Source organism: Leptonychotes weddellii, chromosome 6 (assembly GCF_054177405.1).
Source record: "Leptonychotes weddellii isolate Sample4059 chromosome 6, ASM5417740v2, whole genome shotgun sequence".
Lineage (NCBI taxonomy): Eukaryota > Metazoa > Chordata > Mammalia > Carnivora > Phocidae > Leptonychotes > Leptonychotes weddellii.
In genome coordinates, this window is record NC_138374.1 from 23,022,881 (window position 1) to 23,049,602 (window position 26,722).

At 55.4% G+C, this 26,722-nt stretch overlaps 1 protein-coding gene across 4 annotated transcripts in view; it reads left to right on the forward strand.

Annotated features, from left to right (window-relative positions):
• SH3PXD2A (SH3 and PX domains 2A) overlaps positions 1–26,722 on the forward strand; it is a 229,086-nt gene that overhangs the window by 166,627 nt on the left and 35,737 nt on the right. For 2 of the 4 annotated variants that reach the window (XM_081822806.1, XM_081822804.1), the window contains exons 7-8: positions 4,343–4,387; positions 10,773–10,904. In XM_081822806.1, coding sequence (XP_081678932.1) covers positions 4,343–4,387; positions 10,773–10,904 — 177 coding nt within the window. The remainder of the gene's footprint in view (positions 1–4,342; positions 4,388–10,772; positions 10,905–26,722) is intronic. The other 2 variants (XM_081822805.1, XM_081822807.1) reach the window with 1 other exon arrangement.

Genomic DNA, 26,722 nt, shown 5'->3' on the forward strand with positions numbered 1-26,722 from the left:
GTGGGAGGGCCGGGAGGGCCGTGGGAGGGAGGGGAGTGCTGTGGGAGGGCCGGGAGGGCCGTGGGAGGGCCCGGAGTGCCATGGGAGGGATGTGGGAGGGAGGAGAGTGCCGTGGGAGGGAGGGGAGTGCCGTGGGAGGGCTGTTGGAGGGAGGAGAGGGATGTGGGAGGGATGTGGGAGGGAGGAGAGTGCCGTGGGAGGCGGGAGTGCCGTGGGAGGGAGGGGAGTGCTGTGGGAGGGCCGGGAGGGCCGTGGGAGGGCCCGGAGTGCCATGGGAGGGCCAAGGGAGGGGCCTCATCTCCACACCTCCTGCCCCCACCCACACTGCTGCAGTCACCAGCTTGTCCCCATCACCCACTCCCTCTCTCTGTCCTCGTTCCCAGTCCAGAACCTTTCACAGGCATTAGGCCATTGCACTCTCAAAACAACCCTACAAAGAAGACGAGGTAAGTATTTTTATCCGCAATGTACCAAAGGAAAAGAGGCCCAGAGAAAGGGCTAAATGCCCCAGGATCAGGGAGCTGAGTGGCAGGGTAAACACAAGAAGCGAGATTTTAAAAGAATTCTTGCCTCAGTTCTCTGCCCTCTGTGCCTCTTGAATGAATTGCTTTTTTTTTTCCACTTGAGTTTCCATATACTGAGTATGTGTTTAAGTGGTTTTCCCTGGAAAGGTGGTCTAGTTCTCTAGAAAGATTCCTTTCAGCTGTGGAGCACTTGCATTATGGAGACTAGCAGGTTTCTGCTGGGAGAGCCTAGAACATCACACAAGGACCTCGGTTGTTGCTAGGCCCAAATGCTTGATTTTACAGACGTGAGCACTGAGGCTCAGAGAAGTTGAGCCACTTGCCCCAGGTCACAGAGCTGGTTTTCATCAAAACCAGTTGTGCAGATTCCCGGTCTGGAGCCCCTGGCTTTCCACTGCCCCTGCCGCTGCTCTGTGGGGCCCTTGGTTCTGCGACCAGGGGAGGGCAAGAAGCCATTGGGTTGTGTCGGTCACAGCTGCTCACTTGGCTGTGTCTGTCCCTTGCTCCCTCACTCCGTCCCTCTGTCTCTGCTTTCCCAGCCCACAGCCAGCAGCCTTGTCTGCCTCCTGGCTGGAGGGCCGGGTTTGTGAGCCAGGGTGTCTCCTCTGTTCATTGTAAGGAGGTGGGGCGGGTGGGGGGGTGTCCTTCCCACCCTGGGTGAGGGCTTGCTCGGGTGGGCTGGAGACAAGACACTCCAAAGTGGGGAGAGATTTGGGGTGGGAGCAGCGGAACTGGATTAATTCTGCAGATCCAGGGGACTGGGAAATAAATCATGTTTTTAAAAAGACAGGCTTGTTTCTGGTCCACTTCCCATTTTCCTTTGGAGAGCGAAGGGAAGGCCTGCTTATGGGGGGTGCAGGGGGTGGGCATGAGCTTGGGTTGTTCCACACTTAGCAGTGGGGCTCAGTTTCCAGAGGCCGAGGGATTTTTTCCTGTCCTGCTCCACAACCCCCCGCCCCACCCCGCCTTCCCAAATTCCCAAACCCCAAGGGCCTGGAAGGGCATCAGGTCCTTCAAGATAATTCTTGAAAAAATCCTCCGAGCAGCATAGACCTTGTGAGCCTTTAGTCTAGGTGGGCCAAGGGTCCCCACCTCTCTCTCCTAGGATTTGGGGGTATCTCCCCATTGAGGAAGACAGCAGCTCCCCCTCTCTGATAGCCCTCATCTTCGAGCATGGAAGATGATGGCAAGCCCCTGCTCATGGGCCAAGCCCAGCCCACCATGTAGTTTTGTAAGTAAAGTTTTATTGGCACACAGCCCCCTCACTCCTCCACAGATTATGAGGGGCTGCTTTTGTACCGTAACAGCAAAGGTAGTAGTCTTGACAGAGACCTCATGGCCCCCAAAGCCTAAAATAGCGACTCTGGCCCTTTACAGGAAAAGTTTGTTAACCCCTGTTCCAGCAGAACAAGTAAGTCTTCCTCGGTTCTCCAGGCCTGAGCCAAATAATTTCCCTTGGCTCACTGAAAGAGGTTAGCATTTTCCAAAAGTTTTCCTTATGAAGAACCCAAAAGAAACCAAAATGGATGATGTGCAAAGTAACCAAGCCAGCAGAGACGGATAGAGATGTGGACCCTCTTAGCTCCGTCTGCATAGGGCTGAGTGGGGCCAAGTGGTAGAGTTGGCGTGGGCCTGGCACTGGGCCTGCCCAGGGTGCTTAGGATGGCCTTGCTGGCTGACAGCCCACTTGGCCACCTTTGGGGTACAGCAGCGGGGAGTTTTCGCCCCAGCTTCAAGCCTCAGAGGGCCTGGGTGTGTCCACCTTGTCTCAGCCCTACCAGGGCATGAATGCTGGGCCAGCATAGCTCCTGCTGCCCAGGGAGGCTTCGGGCTGCAAGTCCTGGTGAGAGGCTCCAGCCATAGGATGATTGTTTCTGGGTGCAGTCTCCAGGGTCTCTCTACCCCCAGTCCCACCAGTGACCTGGTGTTTGGGGGTTGTCTACAGGAAGGCATCTGTGTTTTCTTGGCACATCTGGTATCAAACACTGTCTGGTTCTCAACCTTGCCACCCCAGGAGGATGATTTTCCTGGTAGCCCCAGGGTTGGTTTGAACCAAGCTCACGGGAGATGTTGCCGGTGGTGGCTGTCATTGAGCACTTACTGCATATTACCTCATTAATCCTCGTAGATACCTAGAAAGGAAGTATATCGTCTCATCTCCATTTTTACAAGCGAGAGAACAGGTTCAGGAGGTTAAGGAAGTCCCTCACAGGGAAGAATCCACACAGTCAGACGCCAGAGGCCTTGCTAAACCCCTCTACCAGACCCCCTCTCCGCTGGCTACAGTGAGAGCTGGAAGGGCTGGGCTTCCCAGTTCTGCATGGGGAGCCAGCCTGCAACTGGTAGGTGGCTTGCTGAGCAAGGGAGAATCAGGTGCTTTAAATGATGGGTGGCATCCACTGATCGCCCAAAGTCTGTGGCCCCACACGAGATGGGCATGGTACTAGCTGTGTGACCTTAGGCGAGTTACTTAACCTCTCTGGTTCATTTTCCTCATCTATGAAGTGGAAGGAGTACCTTATCATTTCAGGTTTATTCTGAAAAGCAAATGAATTACCGCATGTATGTGTTCAGCACGGTGCTTGGTGTACAGTAAATGCTACGTAAACTTTTGCTGCCGTTACGGTTATCTTTACTATCTGCCATTGGGTCAGGCAGCTTTCCTGGCCAGCGCTGGGTGCCTCTCAGACTTGCATCTCAACGTTTCCTTCTTATTGTCCCCACTGCAGCCAACACTGTGCTCCTTTGGAGGCAATGAGAAATTTAGTAGAGAAAGCACCCGCCAGGGCTGATTCCAGACCTGGTTCTATTTCTGACTCTGCTGCTCTGTGCTTGTGGGAACTTGGGCCGGTTTCCCTTCCTGTGAAATGGGGTGAAAAATGCAGATCCACCTCAAGGGATTGTCATAGGCAGTAAATGAGTCTCGGTGTACTGTCAGCGCTTATTACATGTTGATCCTCTGATATTCTAGAATTGTTCACCCCACTGATTAAGCTGAGAGCTTTCTGCCTCATCACATTACTATTATCACATCTCACCATCGTATGTTCTTTTAGGTTCTTTGACTTCGCTCCTCCCTCTTGGCAGGAAGACAACTTCTAACCTCATTTCACAGATGAGGAAACTGAGGCCCAGATCAGACATGACTGTCAGAGCCTGGGACAGAGCCCTCATCTCTGATGGTCACTAAAGGTCCCTGTCCCTCTGGGTTGGAGTCGGGGTGTTTTAGAGAGTCCAAAGTGAGGCTTCCTTCCAGTCTACCCCGACCTGTCTTCCTCATTGGGTAAGGGCTGGACAAGACATCAGAGCCCAGTGGTGAGGTGCCCCATGACTGGAGACTGGCCTTGGGCTCTCCAGCCCTGATGTTTGAGGTTCCAGGTGCATGCTGCTGAGCCTGCTGTCCTGGTGAGGATCCTTAGAGCCACCAGGCCCTGTGGGGCCAGCCACCCACCCACATGGCCGGAGAGAAAGGTCCAGGCTGCTTCCTCCAGGCAGTGATAACCCATGGGCCCCGTTCCAGGCAGGGATTGTGTAGGCTTCTCTGTGCTCCAGAGGATTCCTTGCGTTTCGGCAGACACCTCATTATCCCCATCCCAGCCGGCTGTGTCCCAGCGCCTCTGTAATCACTCGGGCCCACGCCCAGCAGCCAGCCCAGGGCCAGGAAATCACTCCCCTCCCCTCCCCCGCCTTCCGCCGCCAGCCCAAAGCGACGCCTGCAGCCACTTGCCTGGTGGACCTCTTGCCTGCCTAACGGTTCTCTCTCCTCCTCCAACTCTCCTCTCTCTCCTGCTGCTGCTTGCTCTCGGGGGACTCGGAAGTGTGGCTCTCCAGCTGGGCTGAGTCTCCCAAGAAGGACGTGACAGGTACTGCCCTGAGTGCATGTGTGTGAGCATGTGTGTCCCGGGCATGCACGTGTGGGAGCTTCTTGCCGGGGATGGATCGCAGTCCTTCATCGGCATGCCGGCCGGCCTCTGGGCCCCCCCTTGCCCTTCCCTTAGCTGTACTCACTGCCCTCCTTCCAATCCTCTCTAGGCCTCAGAGCCAACCTCGGAGCCTGCAATGGGTGATGGGCACATAGCCCGGTGTGTAAACAAATACGCTCTGGACCCAGAGCGTGCGGGTTTGTCCCCGGCTCTGCTGCGTCCTGGCTGTGTGAACTTAACCTCCCTGAGCAGTGTGCTGCCACCTCCCGGGGAGCCCGGCATGCGGAAAGCACTCAGGTGATGGCGAGGCGGCCGTCATCTTGTACGATCGCTCAGCTGGCCATCCCTGTGAGGTGGGCCGGCCAAAGACGGTCACTCTCACTTCAGGCAGTTAACTTGAGGCAGAGAGCCAAAGCCCCAGACCCCCACCCCCCCGCAGCCTGGTTTCCAGTGGTCCTCACCGGGGAGCTGCAGCATGGCGGGGAATCCTGTGGCTGATGTCGCAGCCTCCATGCCCCAGAGCTTGGAGCCGCTTCTGCCTCAGCGGCCTTGCCAGGCTTTGGGCTGCCTGGCCCAGGCTGGGCCTCAGGGACTCGGGCCTGTGCCTTGTGTCTAGGCAGAGCTGGGCCAGGGGTCAGGGGCTTTCCTTTAGCCTCTGGTCTTGCTGAGGCTGTCTAGGGCTCTCAGCTGCTACAGAGAGATGGTAGCATGCAGAGGGGTGGGATTTCCAGAAGGGGCTTCTAGGAGCCCCTCCATTTCTGAGAGTGCTAACACACACACACACACACACACACACACACACACACACACACACACACACACACACACACACACACACACACACCATCCCACCCCCCCCACCCCCCACCACCCATTGTGCCCAAACCTGAGAGCAGAGATTCAGGGTGGGGAGTTGGGGGACAAGGCAGAAGGGTCAGAGGTCAGAGGGCCTGGGCTAGCCCCTCCCCACCACAGCTGTGGGCAGGGAACTGGAGGTGGATGTCCTGGGAGGGGGCCAGAGGAGAAAGGCAGCAGGCAGGAGGACCCCCTTGCCTGTCCCAAGCTCCTTGCAGTCATCCTTCTGGTGTTGTCTGTGACGAGGGCCTGGGTCTGACTAATCACTGGGCTCCTATCCCTTTTTCCCCTCTCCACGAGCCAGTGAGCCAGAGCCCACTTGGCCTACAACAATACATTTTATTCACGAAACGTATAGCCTGGCCGCCCAGGGGCCTATAGAAAAGCCGGCAGGCCAAGTCCAGCCCAGGAGGAACCAGTTGTGAGGGGCTTGGAGGGACCTTTGGTGGGATGCCAAGGTTTGGGGGGTCAGTGAGAACGTGGGGAGCCTGGGGCGGGGGCCACCGCAGGGCTTGGCTTCTCAGGATGAGCCCAGCTGTTTGGAGTGAGAGGCTGAGGGGAAGCAGTGTGGGCCGGGGAAAACCAGCCAGAGGAGGAGTTCAGGGCTGGAGTCTTGGGCAAGCCTCCAGCTCTCTCTGGGCCTTGGTTTCCCCACCTGGAATGTCAGAGAGGGCATGAGGCAGGAAACTCAGAGGTAAGGGGCTGGTGTGGGGGATCCTCGTAGATAAGAGTCCTGGGGCTGCTTAGCCTGGCATCCTCCCCAGAGTGGGCCCAGGGGGCTCTGATCTGGCTCTCCAGCTGGCAAGGATCCACTGCCTGCCAGGAGGTGCGGTTTGAGAGAGGCATGTTTCAGGGACACAGCCGCAGCCGCCCTTTTCCTGGCGCCTGTGGCCCTTGCCTTGAGCTGCCTGCTTGTTCTGAGGCTGCAGGGGAACCTGAACCCCTCCTGCTCCTCCCCACATCTCCCATTTCCTGTTTGCTTTATAAACAGTGTCTACAGTTTACATAGGGCATTAACCCTATCACCTAGTTCCATGCACAGAACAACCCACTGAGGGTAGGTACTGGTACTGTACCTGTTTACAGATGAGGAAACTGAAGCTCAGAGAGGTTAAGTGTCCTCCCCAGGGTCACAGAACTAGTAAGGGCAAAGTAGGACCGGACCTCAGACCCTCAGACTTGAACCTTCTGCTTTTGCATCTTGAGTCACAGGCAGCTGAGGCCAGTGCCCTGTCCTATGGCACCAGGCCTGGGGCAAGTACTCCCATCAGGGAGACTCTTGTCTAAAGCACACGGCTGACTAGGGCTCAGTACCCTACAAACAAATCCAGCAGAGGCCAAGAGTGAGCACCATGGCTAGAGTAAAATCAGGCAGCTCCTGGAGGGTCAGAGATGGTTGGGTAGAACTGGGGTTAGTGGAAGAAGCGAAGGCATTCCAGGCAGGGGAAGCAGCTAAGGCAAAGGCTTGGAAGTAAGACCCCACATAGAACAGTGTGGTGGGCACATGGTGCCCTCAATACATATGTTGACTCATGAATGTGGCCTGGAACAGGAGGGTTATATGTCAGGGAACTTGGGGAACTCAGATTGTCAGAAAGACTGAGCTTGAATTTGGCCTTTATTCTGTAGGCAACAGGGACCCATTGAAGGTATTGGAGCAGGGGACTGACTTGGCAAAAGCCTCATTTCAAAGTTTAAGTTGGCAGGCAGAATCAGGCAGGAGCCAGGGATCCATCCAGGTGGTAGTTGGAGGAATGCAGGTGTAGGGAAGGGCTCCAGGGACCTGCCAGAGCCCTAGCAGATCCAGCCAGGGGCTCTGAGTAATAAAGGGCCCATCCCTGAACAAGACTGTTACAAAGTCCCCTTCCAACCTGGGAGGGGCTCTCCTCTCTAGAAGGGGTACACCCCTTCTCCGTACCTCTGTCAAACCTGTCCCGTCTAAAGACTAGAGGCTTCATCCACTGCCCCTGCCCCCTCCTCCTCCTTTGGGCTGACTCCTCCAGCCCCCAGTTTTCCAGGCCTTGGCTGGGAGGGGATCCAGAGCAGCCTCTGTGGGATGACATCACCTACCGGCGGCCCGCCTGCCGAGTGGTTTCTCATTTGGATACCTGCTCGCCTCACACACCTGCCGCCTGCCCAGGCAGCCCTGGGCAGGCAACATCCTGAGAGGCAGGTGCCAGAGAGAGGGAGCTGGGAGCCTGCATGTGCTGGGGGAGGGGAGTGCAGCCAGGAGGGCAGAGTGTCTGTGTCCATCTGTCCATCCCACAGCCTTTGGAGCAGCCTCCAAGAGGTGCCACCGCCTGTCTGCTGTGCTCTGGAATCCCTGGAGAATGTTCTCTTTTCTACCTGTGTCCCAAAATGTCAGTCTTCAGAAAGCTTAGGCCAGTTTTCCAAGGGGCTCGGGGGTCAGGGCAGTGGGGGCGGCATTTTTCCCCTCTTTGAAATTTTGCCTCAGATTCCCTTGGCTTGGATTAAAGTAAGCTGAGGTCTCTCCACTCCCCAGCACACCCCAGCTTGTCCTCTCTAGCAGCTTTTGGCCACAAACTCATCGCTCCTTGCTCTTCTGTGCCTCTGTTTCCCCATCTCGCCTTTCCCCCTTCCACAGTTGTCCAGTTTTCCCGAATGTCAGAGGCAAGGCCCTGCCTGGTTTAGCTCTAGTGACTTCTGAAACAAACACTAAATCACTCCATTCATCTGTTTGCCTATTTGTTCGTTTCATTCATTCATCTTGCAAACACTTACTGAATGCCTACTACCTAATAGGCCCTGTGGTCTGCTCAGCAGATGTAGCAACGGTCAACAAGGAACCCACACTCCAGTCTTTATTAAATGCCAACTGTGTGCTGGTTAAAGATAGGGTGAGGCAGGGTCCCTCTGGGAACCAGGGATCAATGGCTCTCTGCAGGCGGCATATAGTAGAGAAGTTCAGAACACGAGTGACCCCCTGTTGGCACGTGTGGGTTCAAGTCCCAGCTGTGTGACCTTAGGAAAATTGCTTACCCTCATGAGCCTCAGTCTGCCTATGTATAAAATGGGTCTATAACAGAACCTACCACAAAGGCTTGTTGTGAGGATCCAGTGAGACAATAAAATGACTCAGGTGCTTGGCATCGTGTTGACTGAGTGAGCTCCTGAGGGTCTGCTGTTAATTGTCAGTATAATCAGGGCTCTTGGGATTTGGAAGCTCTCTGACCTGCTGGGAGCTCCTCTTTTCTGTTTGTAGCCTGAGTTTTCCTTTCCCACAAACTGAAAGGAAGCCCCTGTATCTCACAGGGCAGGGGCTGGGCCTTTGTGTTAGGTTCACTGAAGAGGTGCTCTTGGCCACCGAGGCACTGCCGTCCCCCCAGGGGCACAGCGGGAGGTAGTCTCTGTCAGCACCATGCCCAGTGCTGCCTCTGTCCGGCTGGCAGGGGCAGGCGCAAAAGCTGGCCCCATCTGAGTGCAGAGTGGGCTGGCCCTGCTGCCCAGCTGTTGGTCGCATTTCTGCCTGAAATCCGATCCGGGCTTTGGTGGGGCTGCCTGGGGCTGTGCGTGTGCGGATCCATGTGGCAGGGCTCTGCAGGGACAGGGTCCCTTCTGGGGCTCCAGAGGGCTGAGCTGGGGCTGCAGAGCCCACCCCTGATGGGAGAAAACCGTCAGGAGCAGTAGGTTTCTTTCCTTCTGTTGCTCCCTGCCCTGGGTTGGATGGGGCCTTCCTCATGGAAAGACCCAGAGGTCTAAGCGGTGCCTCCCTCCCCTGGCTGCACCTGGGAACCACGGGGGAGGAGGGAGTGTCCAAAAAATACCGACCAATTAAATCTGGACCTCTGGGGGTGGGGCCCAGGCTTCAGTATTCTTTCAAAGCCCCCCCAGGCAATTCTGTGGAGCCAAGTTGAAGATCATTGTGCTGGAAGAATGGGTGTCTGGAAATAGAAATCCAAGAGGCAGTTCTTTAATAGAAAGAGAGATGGGCTTGAACCTAAAACACTGAGTGAGTTTGGTTCTCTTCATAGTAGCTGTGTGAGCTGAGGCAAGCCTCTTGCCCTCTCTGGGCCTCTGAGTTGTCTTTTGTGAAATGGGAAGGTAGAAAGGTTGTGGTGAGGATAAAATGGGACAGGGTACGTGCCTGACACAGGCCATGTGCCGAGTTAGACTCAGGCGTGTAAGGAATGTGGCTGTAGGCTAAAGCACCAAGGGAGCCGTAGGGAACCTAGGGACCCTCTCAGCCATTTCTATAGCCATGCAGGTGGTGGGTCCCCTAGCCTTCCAGGAGATTGACAGATGTATAGGGTGGTAGACACATAGTTAAAGTGTGGTAGGAATTCCCTTTGGGCTGCGGGTGGTCTGAGAAGGCTTCCTGTAGGAGGTGACCGATAGGTCTCTGGTTTGTGGTTCCTTTCAGCTCCTAGCAGGGCATGCCCTGTCTTAGGTGTTTTGTCCCCACCTCTGGGAGCCTACAGCCCATCTGCCCTCCTTCTGCAGAGCCCCACCTTTTGACCACTCAACTGCCAGAGGGTGGCTGGAGGCTTCCCAGAGCCTGACCACAAAGCCCAGCCCTAAAAGGTAGAGGGAGACTGAATCAGTCTCCATGTGGCCAGAGGGCAGCCACCAAGCCAGAGTGAAGCCGGCCTAGGGCTGGTCTGTCTGCACCAGGCCCCTGGGCTCAGTGGCAGCGCCTTGGTGAGCCGAACTTGAGGAAAAGTTGGCGGGGGGCGGGCTGGGCTCGCCTGGTTGCTGGCGCTGGGACTTTCTTCTTGGGTTTCAAGTAAACAGTCTCGGCCCTCCTCCCCCTCCCCTGCCTCCACCCCTAGCTCCTCATTCGATGGGTCTCATGTGTTTCTATTTAAGGGTTGCGAGTAAACCCCAGTGATTGGCGGCCTCAAACCCTCTTGACTTCTCGCCTGGGCCCGGGCTGTGGAGACTTCTCTGCTGCTCGCTCCCTCTCCCTCCCGAGGGGAGGACCGCTGCTTCTCTTTCCTCTGGGTTCACAGAGGCTGGGGGGAGAGGCACGAGCCCTCCTCCTTGTCTTGCCTTGCCTTTCGCTCTCGCTCTCTCTCCTCCGTTCGGCCTCAGCCCTCATGGGCGGCCCTCCTGTCGCGCCCCTGCCAGCCGAGGGGTCTGGGGAGACCACGTCCGCACCAGGCCTCTCCTCCCGCTCGCTCGTGCTGGTGCCGGGCTGTGACTGACTCATCGCAGCGGCAGGCTCTTCCTCTCGGGTTCCTGGGCCTCCGCTCGGCCCCGGCTGTCCCCCCTCCCCTCTCCGGCCCGGCTCCCCATGTCCCCCGGTCCCCGCGGCGCAGCGGGCCGGTGTGGGGGCTTGCTATATGGCCTGTCCTTGGGGCCCGGCGAGCTGCGAGCCCCGGCTGCGGGCGGCCCCTCGGAGCGGCAGCAGCGCTGGCGACCGAGCAGCCTCCCCCGATGGACAGGGGGCGCCCCGGCCGCGGGGCCATGGCTGGCCGCTGGCTCACCGCGTGCTTTCTGCCCTCACCAGGTGCCGACACCAACGCCGAGCCCATGATCCTGGAACAGTACGTGGTGGTGTCCAACTATAAGAAGCAGGAGAACTCGGAGCTGAGCCTCCAGGCCGGGGAGGTGGTGGATGTCATCGAGAAGAACGAGAGCGGTGAGTGCCCAGATGGCCGGCCTGGCTCCTGGGACGGACAGACGGCCGGACGTCTGGCTGGTTTTGTTCCCTACCTCCTCCCCCACCTCTGCAGCTGTACGTTATTTCCATCTGGTGGGGGAGAGGGCTGAGGAGGCCGAAGTTTCCCCTGTTGGTTTGGGCTGCAGGCCAGCACTTTGCCTGGTGGTGGAAGAATGTCTCCCCAGCCCCGGGGAAATGAACCGGCTTGTGTGCATGCGAGGCCAGGGTGGCAGAAGCCGGTACAACGGCCCAGCCCCTGTTCGGGGTCCCCGTGCTCACTGAGGCCACAGGGAAGGTGGCTCCTGGCTCAGGGGGCACCTTAGGGCAGCTTCCCCTGTTGGTGCCATCTTCCAAGCCAGGGTCTGGGCAGGGGCAAGAGAAGCCGACTAGCTGGTGGGGAAGGCCGGCCATGATGTCACTGTGGGGGGCCAGGGTTCTTGCCCACCCCCTGCAACGGGTTGTCTCAGGAAAGGCTAGGCCTGTGGGATTTGGCTAGTGTCTGGGTGGTGAGCTGACTGCCCCCTGCAGAGCTGAAGGCCGCCAGGACCTGGGAAGAGGGCCCAGACAGGGGGAGAAGGGCCAGGGAGGGCCCTATGGCAGCTGCCCTGTCATTGGGAGCTGAGGCTTTGTCTCGTCTGGAGCCCTGCCCATGGCTCTCCAAGGGCTGCTGGTTCCACGGTCCTCACCGGGACCACAGGTGCGGCAGGCATCTCTGTACGTGGAGGGAGGAGCGCCTGAATCAGTCAGTCTGAGGTGCAGGGCCAAGACTTCCATCAGCAGTTTGCCTGTATCCCGCTGGGGCTTGAATTGGTTGCTGGGGTGTTTTGTTTTGGTTCCAGTTAGCTGCAAGGGAGGGTCCCTTGCACGGGATCCTCTTTGGGCAGTATTTGGACACTCCCAGAGGGGAGGGGCCTGGTTTTCTTTTCCTGTCCTGCTCAGTTCCCTTCCCTTCCAATATTTTGAGCCCTGAAAGGGGGACAGACCAAAGGATGACTGTACCCATTCTATAGATAGAGTAACCGAGGCACAGACAGACTGAGGGGAAATGAGTCCTCTGAGGGCAAAAGCAGAACAGGGACATTCCTGGGCCCCTGAGTCCTATGCCTGTGGGCAGCAAGTAGCTGTAGAGATGCTGAGGAAATCCCAGCAGACCTCCTGGGGGAGGTGAGCTCAGGCTCCTGCTGCAGGAGGCTCAGGAACTGTGCTCCCTGAGAACAGAGCTGTGATGCCAACATAGGTCTGACTCCTGGCCCTCCTGGGTCTGGGGTCCTGACAGACCTTTCAGAGAGGTCAGGCTTTGTCTTTGTGCTTGGAGTCATTGGCAAGGTGGTTGGCAAAGGCCGTCCCCACCCAGCAGAGCCACACCCCTAGCCTAAGGCCTGAGCCCTTCACCCCAGGCACCCACACTGGTCTGCTACCTGCACACCTTTGCCTTCAGCCTTTGTCCTAGTACCACCCCTACCTACTCGTCCCCACCCCTCACCCCGCCTACCTCCCAGGAAGCTGGCATTGTCACAGGGGCCTGGCTCTGGAAACCCTGAGCACCTCCAGACCCAAAGGAAGAGATCTCTGATGGTGTTGGAGGCACCTGCTGAGGCAGACGTTTTGGAGCGCGTTCCGAGGGGAGAGATGTGCCCACTTCTCTGTATAAGGTCAGGGCTGCTCAGAAGTAGAGTTCTGGCTTAGAGACCCTCCTGCCACCTCCCCTGCCTTGTGTCACCAGCACAGCTATATAACCCCCATGGTTCTGGGTACCACCACTGGCCAGGATGGAAAAGACCCCACACGAAAGGAAGTCAGCATGCTCGGAGACTCTGATTCCCAGGGACGTCCTCCCTCTACCTTCCCATCCCATACCCAGGATTCTAGGAATACTTGGAAGTCCTACCTAGCGGGGGGAGCCCTGACAGAGTGGGGGCCTGGAGAAAGCGTAGAGACACCTCCACTCCTGAGGACTCCCTGATGGCTATGTGACTCCCCCGTCTGATGGAGCTACTGTTCTGGAAGCAAGATCCTGCCCACCACCTACTGGCTAGATGGCTGCAAGTCCCTTAATCCCTCTGGGCCTCACTTAACCCTTCTGTAAAATGGAGATAATTTGGTGGCTGCTTAGAAGCAGAAGCTGGAGTAATGACCTTCCTGAGCCTTCTTCCCAGGTCTGAACTCCATGGCTGGGAGCCCCTTTAGGGCCCTAGATGTCAGGTGGAGAGAGCCTCCCCAAACACGGCTTTTCTCCTTCTCCAGGACTTTTGTATCTTTACTTTTGGTGGAGAGAGCTGCTCAGCAGCGCATGTTTGCCCCGGGACCCTGGAGTGCTAGGTCTGCCATGCAAACCCACACTATCTGTTGCTGGCAGAAACCAGGGGGCCTGGCATGTACAGCCAGTTTAACCAGAGAAACTAAGTGGGTGGAGGGGAGAGAGCAAGAGGACCAAAGTGCAGATCCTTGGGACAGTGGTTGCCCAGTTCAGGAAGCTGGACGGCTGAGGTGGGGGAGGGGAGGTGTGTTGTGCATCCTGTAAGCTGGCTTGGGAAGGAGTGGTGAGTGAGGCTTTTGAACTCTCTAACAAAGACCCAATTGTTATGCCTCTGACCTTGGGACATGGTGGGCGTGTTAAGGCATTTCCACTCCAATTGTTGAGGCAGTAGCCCCAGTTAGCACCATCCCCACCCTGCAGGGCCTTGCCTTGCCCACTGAGAGCAGGGACTCTGCCTGTGTCCCCTTCTGTCTTGGCTAGAAGAAGTGTCCATGGAGGGGTCCACCAACCTCTGGCTCTGCCTGCTCATCCAAGCCCTCTGCCTGGGACCATAGACACCGAGCGATTTGGAGGTGTGGTTTTGTCAGGGCTCTGTAATTTCATTGGTCTAAAGAGAGATGTGTCTGGAAGGCAATTCAGAGTCAGTAAACAGTAAACACTGGTGCCATGTGATACGTTATCATTTTATTAGAATCAGGAAATGACCCCATGCGGTAGAAGGCTCTTTAAAAATTTTGTGGCTCAAGTAACAGACTGAGAGGTTAAGTCATTTTCTTAGAGTCCAACAGCTGAGATCTCTGCCCTCTACAGAGGACGTGGGGGGAGGGTGAGAATGGGCTCATCCCGGGTAGGATCACCACAAGCTGCTGACACTGCAGGTTGGGGAGAGACATGGGCTGGGTGAGATGACCACAGGTCTCCCTGGAACATCAGAAGGATGACTCTGCGTCCCGTCTTCCAGCATGGTGGTCATAGGTTGTGGGAATTCAGGTTGTTAATTGTTATTTTGAACTTGGGGCCAAGCAACAGCTGAGAGGATCTGATGTGTACCCAGCACCGAGGACAAGCCTGTTCCCGGGAATGTAGGTGGACAGAAGTCAAGGACTCCCAAAGTGAGCTGAGTGGCTTCAGGGAAACCCTTTTTGATCAAGCAGTGGGCCTGGGGCCAAGCCAGAAAGCACTCTTTTTTTCCATTCGTGAGCAGGGACAGATCCCGCAGAAAGATTCAACAGCTTTGCTTGCTTTGACAAGTCACTGTGATCTTGTCCTTGGGAACCCCTCCACCCTTCCCATAGACAGCAGTACCTGAGACCCCGCCTTTGTGGGAAATTCTTATGCCTCAAAGACCACATTGGCTTCGCCTTCAAGCAGGTATAATCTGGTCTGACTTCTGGCAGCGTGGTGATGGCAGGATCCCAGTTGCTCTGGTCTGTGTTGAGCAAAGCTTGTCTCCAGCTTTCCAGCATTGCTTCCTTCTTCTTAGGACTAGAGGCCCCAGGAGGACATGGGGCTATGAGTCACCAGATGCTCATTCTTTTCCTGCCTCTGCTTTCCTTCTCTGAGTCTTTGTTTCTTTTCTGGCCCCAGCATGATAACATTGGGAGTTCTTACGCTTCCTTCGAGGCATGTAGCTATAGGACTAAGATCATAGCGTTGTGCTGGCAAGGAATTTTGAGCTCCGTTGGTCCATGCAGGTGAGAAATTGTCCAGGTGAGAACACTCAGCCTTGGGGAGTTTGCACATCTCAGTCCCGTCCAAAAATCACTGCTTTAGTCCCAACTGAGTAGTGAGCAGAGGACAGAAGTCCACTCAGACTTGCTCAAGAGACGCTTGAAGACTGCAAAAAAATCTCACCAAACCTGACGATGTGAAGTACATCCCAGCCTCACGGGCAGCGGGGGAACCAGAGAGTCGGCCCGAGCCAGATCAGCCACGCTTGTCTCTATCTCGCTCTTGGGTGTACCCAAGATGTAGAGCCCCCTGGGATCTTCTCCCTGCAGAGCGGCCTGACTTCTCCTCCTGTCCCCTTAAAGCAGCTGCCTATTCATCTGCTGTTGGTCTGTGGCTTCTGGTTCTCTGAGTTCAAAATTTGAAGTTCGAATCTGAATCTGATTGGCCAGCCAGTGACTCGGCAGACCTTAGGTCAGATGTCCCGCCCCGGGCCACTCAGCTGCGTCCGGGAGAAGCCCCGCGGGCTAGAAACATGGCTACCTAGCCAAGCACCTCAGCAGTGGCTGTTGGAAAGCGGGTTTTAAAGAAAGGAGATATAGAGGGGTAACAAAAACGTGTTGGGCTGCAAACTGTTACTTGTTTGGCAGCTATGTGCATAGTGGAGAAACAAAGAATCTGGAATCTGAGCACTAGGTTTAAGATCTAATGTGACCCCGACTTTGTGATGTATGTAGGAATCCCTCGGTTTCCTCACGAGTGTAAGGGGGCAGTGATGCACACTGCATATGGGCTTTTCTGGAGGGGACATCAAATGTAACCGTTTATTGTTTGACAGAGAAGACAGACTCATAAGCTTTCCTCTCAGATTTGTGTGTCGTGATGATGATTTTGTACTGTCAAAGGCAATCCATTCTCCAGCCATGTGTTTTTGGGAGTTGGAATCCTTCTAACGTTGAGGGATGTATCTCTTCTGTTACTTTGAGATTTCCTGATGAACATTGTTGTAACTGGTTCTACATGGGCTTTTTATAAGGGAGAAATCTATCTAGTATTCATTTATCCACCCATTCGTTCACTTCACAATTCTTGAATACCTCCTTTGTCCCAGGCCCCATGCTGGTTGGGTGCATACCCATAACGTTCCTGTCTTTATGAAGCTTAGATTCGCCTCGATGTGAGCATTCTGGGTAGTTAAGGGGTGGACTGTATTGTGAGGCTGGGGCAGCTTCTCAGACTTGACGATGTCTTCAGTGGACTTCTCTGAGGTAGCTTCTGTGTCATCTGCTTAGATGATGTGCTTACTAAGGAACCGCCTGATGGCTAGTGCAGACTGCCAAGCTACCCTAGAAAAGAGCTATCCCGATAAAGAGAGGATAGGCTGTTTCTAGAAGGGCAGGTTTATTGTAGCCTGCATTGCAGATAAGTGAACTAACACTCCTAGCTCTGCCACAGCCTTTTAAGAGTTTGGTTGATGGCAGCCGCCATCTGCATGTGGTAACTGGCCGCCATGGGGTGCTGTCCCAGCTGTCAGACAGCCTTGGTCCTCTGACCTCTCTTCTCTTCCTAAGTATGGCGCGTGCATGTTCCTGCTGTGTCAGCCTAATCAGCAATTTCCAAAGTCCATTCTGGTCTAAGACTATCTCCGGCATGCAGTTGTTCTCTGCCTCACGTCGCTGGCTGGAAGGGAAAGGGCCACGGGGCATAAATCCTGGAGCAGAAGCTGGTATCCTAATTCCGCCTGGGGCCCCTTAGCCCAGCTTTATTCACTGCAGGCTAGAGATTGTTTTGAGAATGAGACTGCAGGATAGCCTAGTGAAGACAAATAGGGACTCCAGCTTAGATGGGCCTGGTTTTCATCTTGACTTGGCACTTGCTAGTGGCGAGCCTGGGAAAGTTAGTTGGGGCTTCTAAGCATCCGTTTCCTTACCTGTAAAATGGGGATAATTGTACCCACAGCCAGAGGGTTGATCTATGCTGATTCAGAAGGAATTCAGTGCTTGGTGCAGGGCCTTGCACACAGTAAGTGCTCAGGACGTGGTGGTCGCCAGGAAGACCGCTGGACGAAGGCAGCCCTGCCAAAGGTTGATCTTGGGGCCCACGGCAGGCCAGTTTTCCTCTTGTGGCCTCCGTTTCCCTGCCTGGCCAGAGAATGGGTTGTGCTCAGTAGTGTCTGAGGATTCTCTCAGCCCTTGTTGGTTTGTGAGGTGGGTAGGGCAAGTGGGGAGCTTCCTGCAGCACAGTGAAGCCCCCAAACCGTGTTGGAGACCAGAGTTGGACCTTCGGAGCCCTTGCTTGGGTAACTGTCCTTGCCCCAGCCTGTGACAGGGAAGGAGTTGGAGACAAAAGTCAAGTTCCCATTGGTGACCCAGAGGCAGTATCCTCACAGGGTCGCGAGCTGTGAGCAAGGCTGAGGGAAGAGGAGAGGCTCACCCGTGACCCCTCTTGCTGGCTTGACGTCACTCCGTGGCCCTGTTGCATGGCACAGAGCTGAAGTACACGAGGGGGGGTGGGGGACTCACAGAGTCCGGGAAGGCTGCCTGGAGGAGTTGGAGGCGTCGAGCTGGGCCTTGGAGAGATGGGGTTAGATAGGCAGAGAGGCGAAGGAATTCCACGTCCACATGAGGGGATACCAGGTGGGGGGCTGGGCCTGCTGGGGCTGAGACAGCAAGGCAAAGCGTCTGGCCGCCTCTAGCAGGTGCGTCCTGATGAAGAAAGTGGACACTGGGCCGCAGTGGAGGGGCGAGGAAGGAGGGGGCCATGAGGGACGTGAGAACAGTGGCACTTGAAGCAAGTGGGTCCAGCTGGGGGGGGGGTAGGGGAAGGTGTTTCTGAGAACTGGAAATCGCTCTCTCCTCGAGCGAGATCGGCACGGGCTGTTGTCAGGGAGGAGTCCAAGGGCTTGTCACACTGAGCACGGCCAGGGACTGACCACCTGCCGGGAGCCAGCGGCCGAACGGCTGGGGGGCTGGGTGGGGAGGGACCGTGGCTGCCAGGGTGCCGCTGTGTCTCGCCTCCACCTGCTCAGGTGGGGCAAGCGGGGTGGCTGGTCGCTCCGACCTCACGCTGGCTCTGCGGACCCAGCTCGCCCTGAGTTGCCCTTGAGCAGTCGTTTCTGAGCGAAGGCGGTGTTTTAGTGGTGACCTTGGCAGTCCAGCTCCAGTGCCAGAGTGAGGCCAGCTGCTCCTCAGGGCAGCACCAACTGCCTTCCGTTCTGGGGGGCAAATAGGCTTACACTGAGTCTGTTCACGGGTGTCTCCAAAAGGCTGCTTTTCCGGGCTTGGACACCAAGGGAACACTTAAACCACACAGCGCCCAGCCCCTAGCAAGGCTAATCTTCACATGACCTGTCGTCCCTAAATCCGTATTAGTTGACTAAGTGCCAGGCTGGGGTCAGAGGTGATGAGACCCACAAAGTCCCACCCCCCTGGGACTCCCATGGCGTGCTGAGACAGTCACAAGGAAACCAGGAAAATAATTTGAGATTTTGAAAAGTGCAGTGCAGGAAACGGGGCCCTACGACGGTGAATAAGCTGGGGAGGAGGTGATAGGGCATGGCCAGGGAAGGGCTCTCTGAAGGCCTTCCCTGCTGACCGTGCCTGGAGCTCAGTGAGCAGAGGAAGAACCAAAGGCCCCAGCTGGTCTGGGGAGGGTGGTGGTGAACGAGGGCAGAGAAGTAGGAGAGGCCAGGTGGTACCGGGTCTAGGTGTGTGGTTCTGGGTATAACAACCACCACATCCCAGGTAGGAGTCTTGCAGTGTAGCCAACAGGTGACCTCACTCCCCTCCCCGGACATACCCCAGCCCAGGGGCCCAGGGAGCGGGCACCGCTAGATGCCCCCCGCCTGTTCCCAGCACGCACGCACGCATGCACGTACACGGCCTTTGTCGTTGGTAGAAGTGACAGGTCTCCCTGCGTGGCTAAAGTGCAGGGGAAGAGCTCCCCACACAGCATTCCCTCCACCCTTACATCACAGATTTCCACCCTGTGATTGTGGCACTTTCTGGGGAGTATAATTTGTCAGGACCTCAGGGAATTTGGGTTGAGAAATCGCCCCTTGGTTTTTCCCCAGATGACCCCACAGCTGTGTGATGCTATATTCTCAGCACTTGGGTTTCCAGTAACCACTCATGGTGCGGGGTTGACCGCCCTCCTCTCTATCAGCATCTTTTCAGATTCCATAACCTCATCCTCTGGGTTCCCAGTGCTGACCCGCACTCCCTGGTCTCATCACGGGGGAAAGCCAGGGTGACCCAGTTAAACCAGTTGCCCTGTGAAGCTTGGTGGGACTAAGTGGAGAGCGGCTTATGGCTCACGTAACCCCCAGCGTCATTTCTACCTACACTGAAAATGTGCTATATGGAATTCCTGGGGGGTTTTTTTGTTTCATTTAATTGTTTCAGTCCCAACTCCACATTTCCCTTCTGAGGCAGGCGCTTTTTAGGCTCATGCTAAAATATATTTGCCTCCCCTAAGCTTTTATTGGACTAAATTGTGGGGAAGTGGCCCAGGCTCCACGGGAGGTGAGAGAAAGCCAAACTAAGAGAAAGAGTCTGCCAAGGACTGGCCATAAAGTGAGCAAGCCACGAGTAGGTTTTTGAAATTGGTGCACAGATCCCTTTCTCCCGTTACACCTGGCCCATCAGCCTTGCCCTGAGTGGCCCTTCGATCACCATGTCCCAGAACTTTGTGTTTTAAGGGTCATTCTAAGCACAGTGGCCTGAAGCCTGCAAGTCTGTTCTCTTTCATACCCTGCTGGGGCCGGGTGAGCAGGGGGTGTCCTTGAAGAGGTGAAGGCCACCTGGAGACTGCTTGCTCACGCCTGCCCTCCGGTAGTGGATTTGGGACATTTTTTCAATGTGACTTGTTTCTGAATCAGAATATTTTATGTTTTACGAGATATAGAACCATGCAGTTTGTAAAACCTATTGGTAAGACGAAGGGCAGATGTTGACATTGTCTCTCAGAGGCGGAAGTTGAAGCCCGGAGAGGTTAAGTGACTTGCCCCAAGGTTGCACAGCTGGGAGGTGGGGTGTGGACTTCCAACACATGCTGTTTATCCAGTGTTTGGAAATCTGGTTGTTTGCATACCTCGTGCTTGTGGATTTTACTTCTTTAGAGAGCGAAGCCCCAGAGTGCTCTGCTGTGTGAGTTCCCCAGGCCCCAGAGAGCAGGAGAAGAGGTCAGTCTTGTTAAAGCCCTGGCTGGGATAGGAGAAAAGTGGTCAAAAGGGAAGCTTCCTGCAGAAGAGTTGTGTGCATGTTCCAGCATTTGGCTCGGCCTGGACTGGACGGGTAGATGGTTGGGGGCATTTGTGAGACCTGCTCCCCAGGGCCCTGTGAGCGGGGCTGAGGGCATGAGGGCAGAGGCTGGGCAATGCTGGGCAGGGCCCTAGCCCACTCTGCTTTCCCCTTTGTCCAAATAAATAGACCTGTCCCAGCCCCTCCCCGTCACCTCGCCAGACCCAAGGAAGAGCTGCCATCCTGCCTCCTTCCCCCTCCCCCACGACCTCTCTAGTCTCAGCCCCGTTTGAGTGACCTCCTCCATGCAGGGAGTGCTTCCACATGATGTGGTTTGCTGATTCAGTCGACACACATGGAGCCCCTTGTGCACGCCCTCTGGTGTGCCCAGCACCGGGGTGCAGCAGTGGACAAGAAGCGACTGTCCCTATCTTCCTGTCACTCGGGGGATAGCATTCTAGGGCTCCCTCTTACCTGCAGGATAAAGGCCCAGATGCAGTGCGTCGATCATTTTCATAGCGTATCTGCCAAGTGCAAGGCAGACAGCACAGTGTTGTTGGGGTTAAGCAGTATTACAGAGGGGACGGGAGGGCAGGACCAGAAGGCTGTGGGTTTTCGTGTATGCTGTCGGGTTCAGAGATGGGACTGTGCCTGCGTCCCTTGGTTAGGAAGGTCTCCTGGGGAAGATGGGCCTTGAGCCAGTTGCTGAAGGAGGAAGGGGATCCAAACTGGGTGAACCAGAATGCCACCTGCCAGGGCGCAGAAGGCAGGCCTGGACAAGCGTTATTGGGCCACAGCGTCTGAGGCGGCCTACGAGAAGGTGTTCATCCAGCAATAAGCAGGATAAGAAGGTGTGTCAAGGGCCTTCAAGGGCCCCAAATGTCAGGTGAAGGAGAGCTTTCCCCCTTCCGTTCCCACCAAGCTGAGGGAGACATTTCTGACCGTCTGCCTACAGCTCTCCTTTGTCAGAGGAGGAACAGAGCCTGGAAAAGGGAAGCCACCTACCTAGTGTCACATGGCGAGTTCAGGGCCAGGTTGTGGCATGGCTGTGGACCCCTGCTATAGAGGTAGCTGTCTCTCAGGACTCCTGGCATCTCTCGGCCTCACTGAGGCGTTGCCGCCCTCTCAAGGCTGGGCACATCCCAACTTGCCCCCAGTTGACTGAGGCTCCCCGACCCTGGGCCCTCAGCCTGGTGCTAAAGTTAGAACCTGGAGGCTCCAGACTCAGAGGTGCTTCCTACACAGCCCCGACCCTGTACCCCTATACATTCCAACAGACTGATTTTTCACACATGGTGACTTCCCTCCTGCAAGATCATCTTCAGATACCCCAACTTGGGGGTACGGATTCCCCGCCGTTTAGCGATGCCCCTTCTCTGGGCTGTCCCCCTGGCTGGCTGTGGGTCTCCCCCCACACCAGAGGCTGTGCCTCCTCGCCCTTCTCATTCCTCCCCAGGAAGGTGGTGAGGCTGCTATTGAGGTTGGCCAGGTCTCCAGTCCCGGGGTTTCGGGACACTCTCTCTTTTTGTTTGTTTTCTGTACTTCTAACTGGCGCCCTTGCAAGGCCCCGGCCTCATCTCTGCTCAGTGTGCTCACCATCTTTTGAGCTGCTGTGATCAGGACGTATCCGCAGCAAGGCCTGGGGTCTTGGGCCCCGCACCAGCACCCGTAGTGTTGGCTACAGGCTTGTCCAAGGCCTGGCCGGGCCACGTGGTCTCCCTGTACTCGGGGGGGCTCTCCACCAGTTCCAGCCACCCACATCTTACTCGAGCCACTGGGTCAAGGGATTGCGCTTGGCACAGTGGGAATGGGCCAGGCGGTGGTGTGCCCTCATGGAAGGAATGCCAGGCTTTGGAGAAGAAGATCTCTGGTCAATCTAGGTTCCAAGCTCAGTTACCCACTAACCAGGTGACCTCAGGCAAGTCCCTTTAGCTCTCTGAGCATCATCTTTCCTACTTACAGAATGGAAATGTGATGGGGAGTGAAGATAGTGCCCACAGTTGTGTTCAGATACCAAGCACCCCATTCCCGTGACCATCACGCTTTTACCAAAGCCAGGCAAGAAGCAGGCCTTTCATCTCCATAGTTCCAGAGCTTCTAAGGTCCCTTCTAACCCCTGGGGCTCCGAGAAAAAGCGTTTCAGCTTAGAGGGAGCAGGTGAGGGGAATATGACCATGTTGGCAAGCCTTCAGCCAGCTCTCCGAAGCAGCCAAATGGGTCACTGGCTGCAAACATTGCTGGGTTTGTAATGATGATCACAGGGTTCATGGGCTCCTGGACACCTTTGGAATGGGCTTTGTGAGGCCAAATGCTTTGCAGATTAAATTTCCGGAGAAAGAACAGCTGAGAAAGTCTCGAGCTTTGCAGAGCCGTTTCTGTGCTATGGCAGCAAAAAAGGGGTGTATGTGTATATGTGTGCGTGTGTGTCTTTTCTCCCCTAATAAAAGGGAGGGGGGGTAGGCAAAAGAGGAAGATGGTCCGATCCCTCCAATCCCAATCCTCCCTCTCCCCTTCAATTTGCATCAGCCAGTGGGACTGTGGGTGCTGCTGTGTTTTCCAGGCTGGTGCTGGTAACAGAAGGAATATGATTAGTATTATGGAATTTCAGGATTGGGGTTGGGGGTGGCTTCTTCCCCCCCTTTTTTAAATAAATGTTTTGAAGAGTTGCCCTGGAGAACTGCTGAAAGCAGCGGCTGGTGGACGTTTTTGGTCATGTCAGGCGAGGACAAGATTATCCAAGTGAGCAAGGGTGTCTCTCCCCTTCAGCCTGCTGCCGGGTTCCAGGGCCGTCCTGCCAGAAAGCGAGCAAGGGGCCGTAATCACAAACAGGCCAGGATCAGTTACAACCAGAAGTATTACTTTAGACTCTTGGCTTTGATGGGGAAGAATGCAGTTTTCCTTGCCCCTCCTCCCCTGTCCTTCTCAAGTTAAACAAGACCTGTGAAAGCAATAGCTCTGGGATGTAAAGAGAGGCCAAAATTCAAGGCAGCAAGGGGTCTCAAAGGCCCGGGATGGGAGGGCTCCCCCAGCCTCTGCTGATGTTGGGGCAGGGGTTTGCCTGGCCCGTTTCTTCTTGGGTGAACTGGAGAAGCCCAGAGTCTTTCTGGTCTACCTAGGGCATCCTCACCTCCGTTTTGCTCACCAACCAAGTGTCCTTGACCCTTCTGCATATGTAAGCTGGCATTTTCTGCATGTTTGCCATGTACCTAGCACTGTGGGGTGGAGGGGGGCAAGTGGGAATGTAACGACAATAGCTTTTAAAAAAAAAAAAAGAAACTAATGGAGCTCTTACCACTTCTAGCCCCCACCTAGCCCTGGGGGACCCGCATCTCAATCCTCTCCCCTCCCTCAACCAGCACCTCCTAGGTGAACATCAGATCTATCCTTCACACTTAGAGATAAATAACACTGCTCCCCAGAGTAGGGACACCGTCGGGGGCGTGCTTCCCCCATCATTGGTAACGGGAGCAGAACCAGTGTTGGCCAACACCTAGACCTCCCTGCCAACCGGGCAGGATTTTAACTGACTGCTCCTTGGAGGAGAGGAAGGAAGTTGACCTCATCCTTGGGGCTTTGCACGGGGAGAATGAGCATCCAGGGCACCGGCCCCAGTGCCTCTCTTACAAGTGTTAACCCCATTCTTCTGCCTCACTGTGCAGCCAGATACAGACTCCCCTCCTTGGACTTCAAGGGCCTCCACTACTGGTGGGCCAGAGCATCTTGTCGGCGCTGCTATGGCAGCTGACAGGAGGATTCTGTACCCCAGGGTCCTAGCCTGCCTTCCATACTCCCATCTCTCAGCCTCCGTGGGGCCATCCCACCACCTCAAGCCCGTGGATGAGAAACTTCATTCTAGAGGTGGCTTCAAGGTTTGGGAGCCTGAGTGGATCAGAGCCTGGTTGGGTGGGACATTCATATTCTAGGCTAAGGGATAGGCCAGAGCCAGCGGTGCTGGAAACAATGACGATATTACTCACTTCCTGGGGAGTGTAGTTCTACCCTGCCATGGCTGAGGGTTGAGTCTCTGCTGAGATGTCTTGGGCCTGTCACTGCCGAGACTTATTCTGTTAAAGACAGATATTTTCATGGCCCACCTTGACCCCCAGATTGTTACCTTACTCCATACAGGCCTCCCCACCCGAGAACCACTTGTAAGATAGAGTCTGTCCTCCAAGGGCCCTGAAGTCAGTAGAGTGACCCCATGGAGGCTGGGAGAAGACAGTATGGAGGGCAGGCTAGGTCAATGACTTCCCATCTTCCTACCCCATCTCTCTGCCGTCAGCTACCATGGTGGCACATTGATCAAAGACTGGCCCTCATGCAGATTGGAAAAACCAAGGCAAGCAAACAAGCAGAGCTGAACAAGGAGGACTTGATCATGGAGCTGATGGTCTAATGGGGAAGCTTCCCCACTTCTGACCCAGCTGAGGGGACTGTGGTCGTTGCTGTGTCGTGAGGCATGGTGGTGACTGTCTTTGGGTACTGGGGCAGGCGGCACCAGAGACTGACAGGAGAAAGGTAGGAAGAGCTCCATCATTGATTGGTGCCCATTGGTGTCTGTCATACTGCCTGAGCAGTCACTAACTGTGCAAGTCTAGAACGACACACCTGGACCTGGGTGACCTCTGGGGCATCTGGGCTAAGGGTATATCTGTTTGGCGTGTGGCCTTTTCTCTTTGGATTTGAGTAGGATCTATACTAGACCAGATCTTAGGAACTAGCAAGACAAGATGGTACCCAGAGACAGGAGAGAGACTGAAAGGGAAACGGGACAGGAAAAGCTCAGGGAGAGAACCTATTCCTAAATCACCACAAACCTGGCTGGGGCTCCAGGATGGTTACCCCAGGATCAGAGTATTTTGGGCTCAAGTTAACCTATTTGTGCTTTCTAGAGACTCTCAATATCGGAAGGTATAAGAAGAGTGAGAAAAGGATTGCTAAAGCATCTCCTGTGTGTCAGACAGTGAGCCAAACCCCTTTCTTCCTGTAGTCACCACCACTGCCCTATAAAGCACAGATATCATGACTTCCATTTATGAGAAAGCTGAGGCCCAGAGAGTTCAGGAGATTTGCCAGCTTCTTCCCTGTACACTCTGCTGCCTCCTGGCTAGTTCTCTGGTTCCTCAGGCCCTGAGTAGGGCACCATGGTGAGGGAAGCTGTTTTGGGCATAGCCTTCTCCCCACCCACCCTCTGGGGGTTGGCGCAGCAGATCTCTGGGGCTGCCCCTGCCAGAGCTCCACGTTGTGCCCACCAAGGAGGAGGGCTTTGTGTTTTCTGAAGGAGAAGCCATGACTCCAGTGTCCCAGCGGAGGCCCGCACCAGCCAGTGGGGCTGCTTCGAATGGCTTGGGGAAGGGCTGCTGGTGGCAGCCTGGCCCTCTGCATTCCTCCAAGAGCCTCACCCAGGGTGTGGGCTGGTCCCTGGTGCCTGGCCTGTGGGACCTCCCTGAGCTTTGCTCTTCCATTCCTGTGAGGGGAGAGGCCCAAATGAAAATAGCCCAATCAGGTATACAAGCGGACTGCAAGAGAGCGCTTCCGGGTGGGAGTGTTAGCTTTCTCAATAATCTTGGGCAAGATCTGCAACAAGCCACAAAAATCTCTTGGTCTCAGGTCCCTGTGGGCAATTTAAATCCTCCTAGGTGAGCTGTGAATTTGGGGGGCTGGAGGAGGGAATGCCACCTAGGGGCTGCATCACACTTGAGCAGGGCAGAAGGCCCCAGGCCAGAGGGAAGAGTGCTGGAAAGAAGCCCACCGCAGACCCTGCCCTGACTCCAAGAGCTGGACTCGAGAGCTACTTGAGGATAAGGAAGCAGAAGAGACTGCAGTGTGTGGGTGGAGAAGCCAGGGAGGGAGGAGGACGTCTTATGCCCGGGTGTCCTGGCATTTCATTTTCAACTATTTGCTGAGCCCCTTCTTTGAAAGACGAGGCCTGGGTACAGCGACTGATGGATCCGGGAGATCCACACTTTTGAGGTCTGCTGGGTATGCACACAAAAAAAGCAAGATAGAGGGCATTTCCTCCCAGGCTGCATGGAAGGCTTGTGTTCAAATTCTGCTCTGCCGTTGGGGAGACAGTATGTGGTCATTTTGATTCTCCGTTTCCAGATCTATAAAATGGGGGTAATATTTGGAAACACATATGGCGATTGGGAAGGTTGAAAAACAGTTGTGAAGTGGTGTATTCATTTTCTCTTCCCTGGTAGACAGGGGCGGGCCACTGTCCATTCTGGGCAGTGAGTTGTATTGGTGGGGGCGGGGGGGGGGCGGGGATAGGAGTCCATCAGGCTCCTGAGATCGCTTGGAATAATAACCCATCCACCCCCATCTACCTACAACCCACAGACTTTTCAAAGCATTTTCCCATCTGTTATTTCAGAGTGGTTCTCTAGGGCTAAGTAGGCCAGGCGGCTTTGTTTCCTTTTTTCAGAAGAAGAAACTGAGTTTCAGAAGGGTAAATGGTTGGCATGAGACCTCAGAGCTTGCTAGCGGCCAAGCTTGGATTTGAATCAAGGGGCTGCATATTCTTTTTTTTTTTTTTTTTTTAAAGATTTTATTTATTTATTTGACAGAGAGAGAGATAGCGAGAGCAGGAACACAAGCAGGGGGAGTGGGAGAGGGAGAAGCAGGCTTCC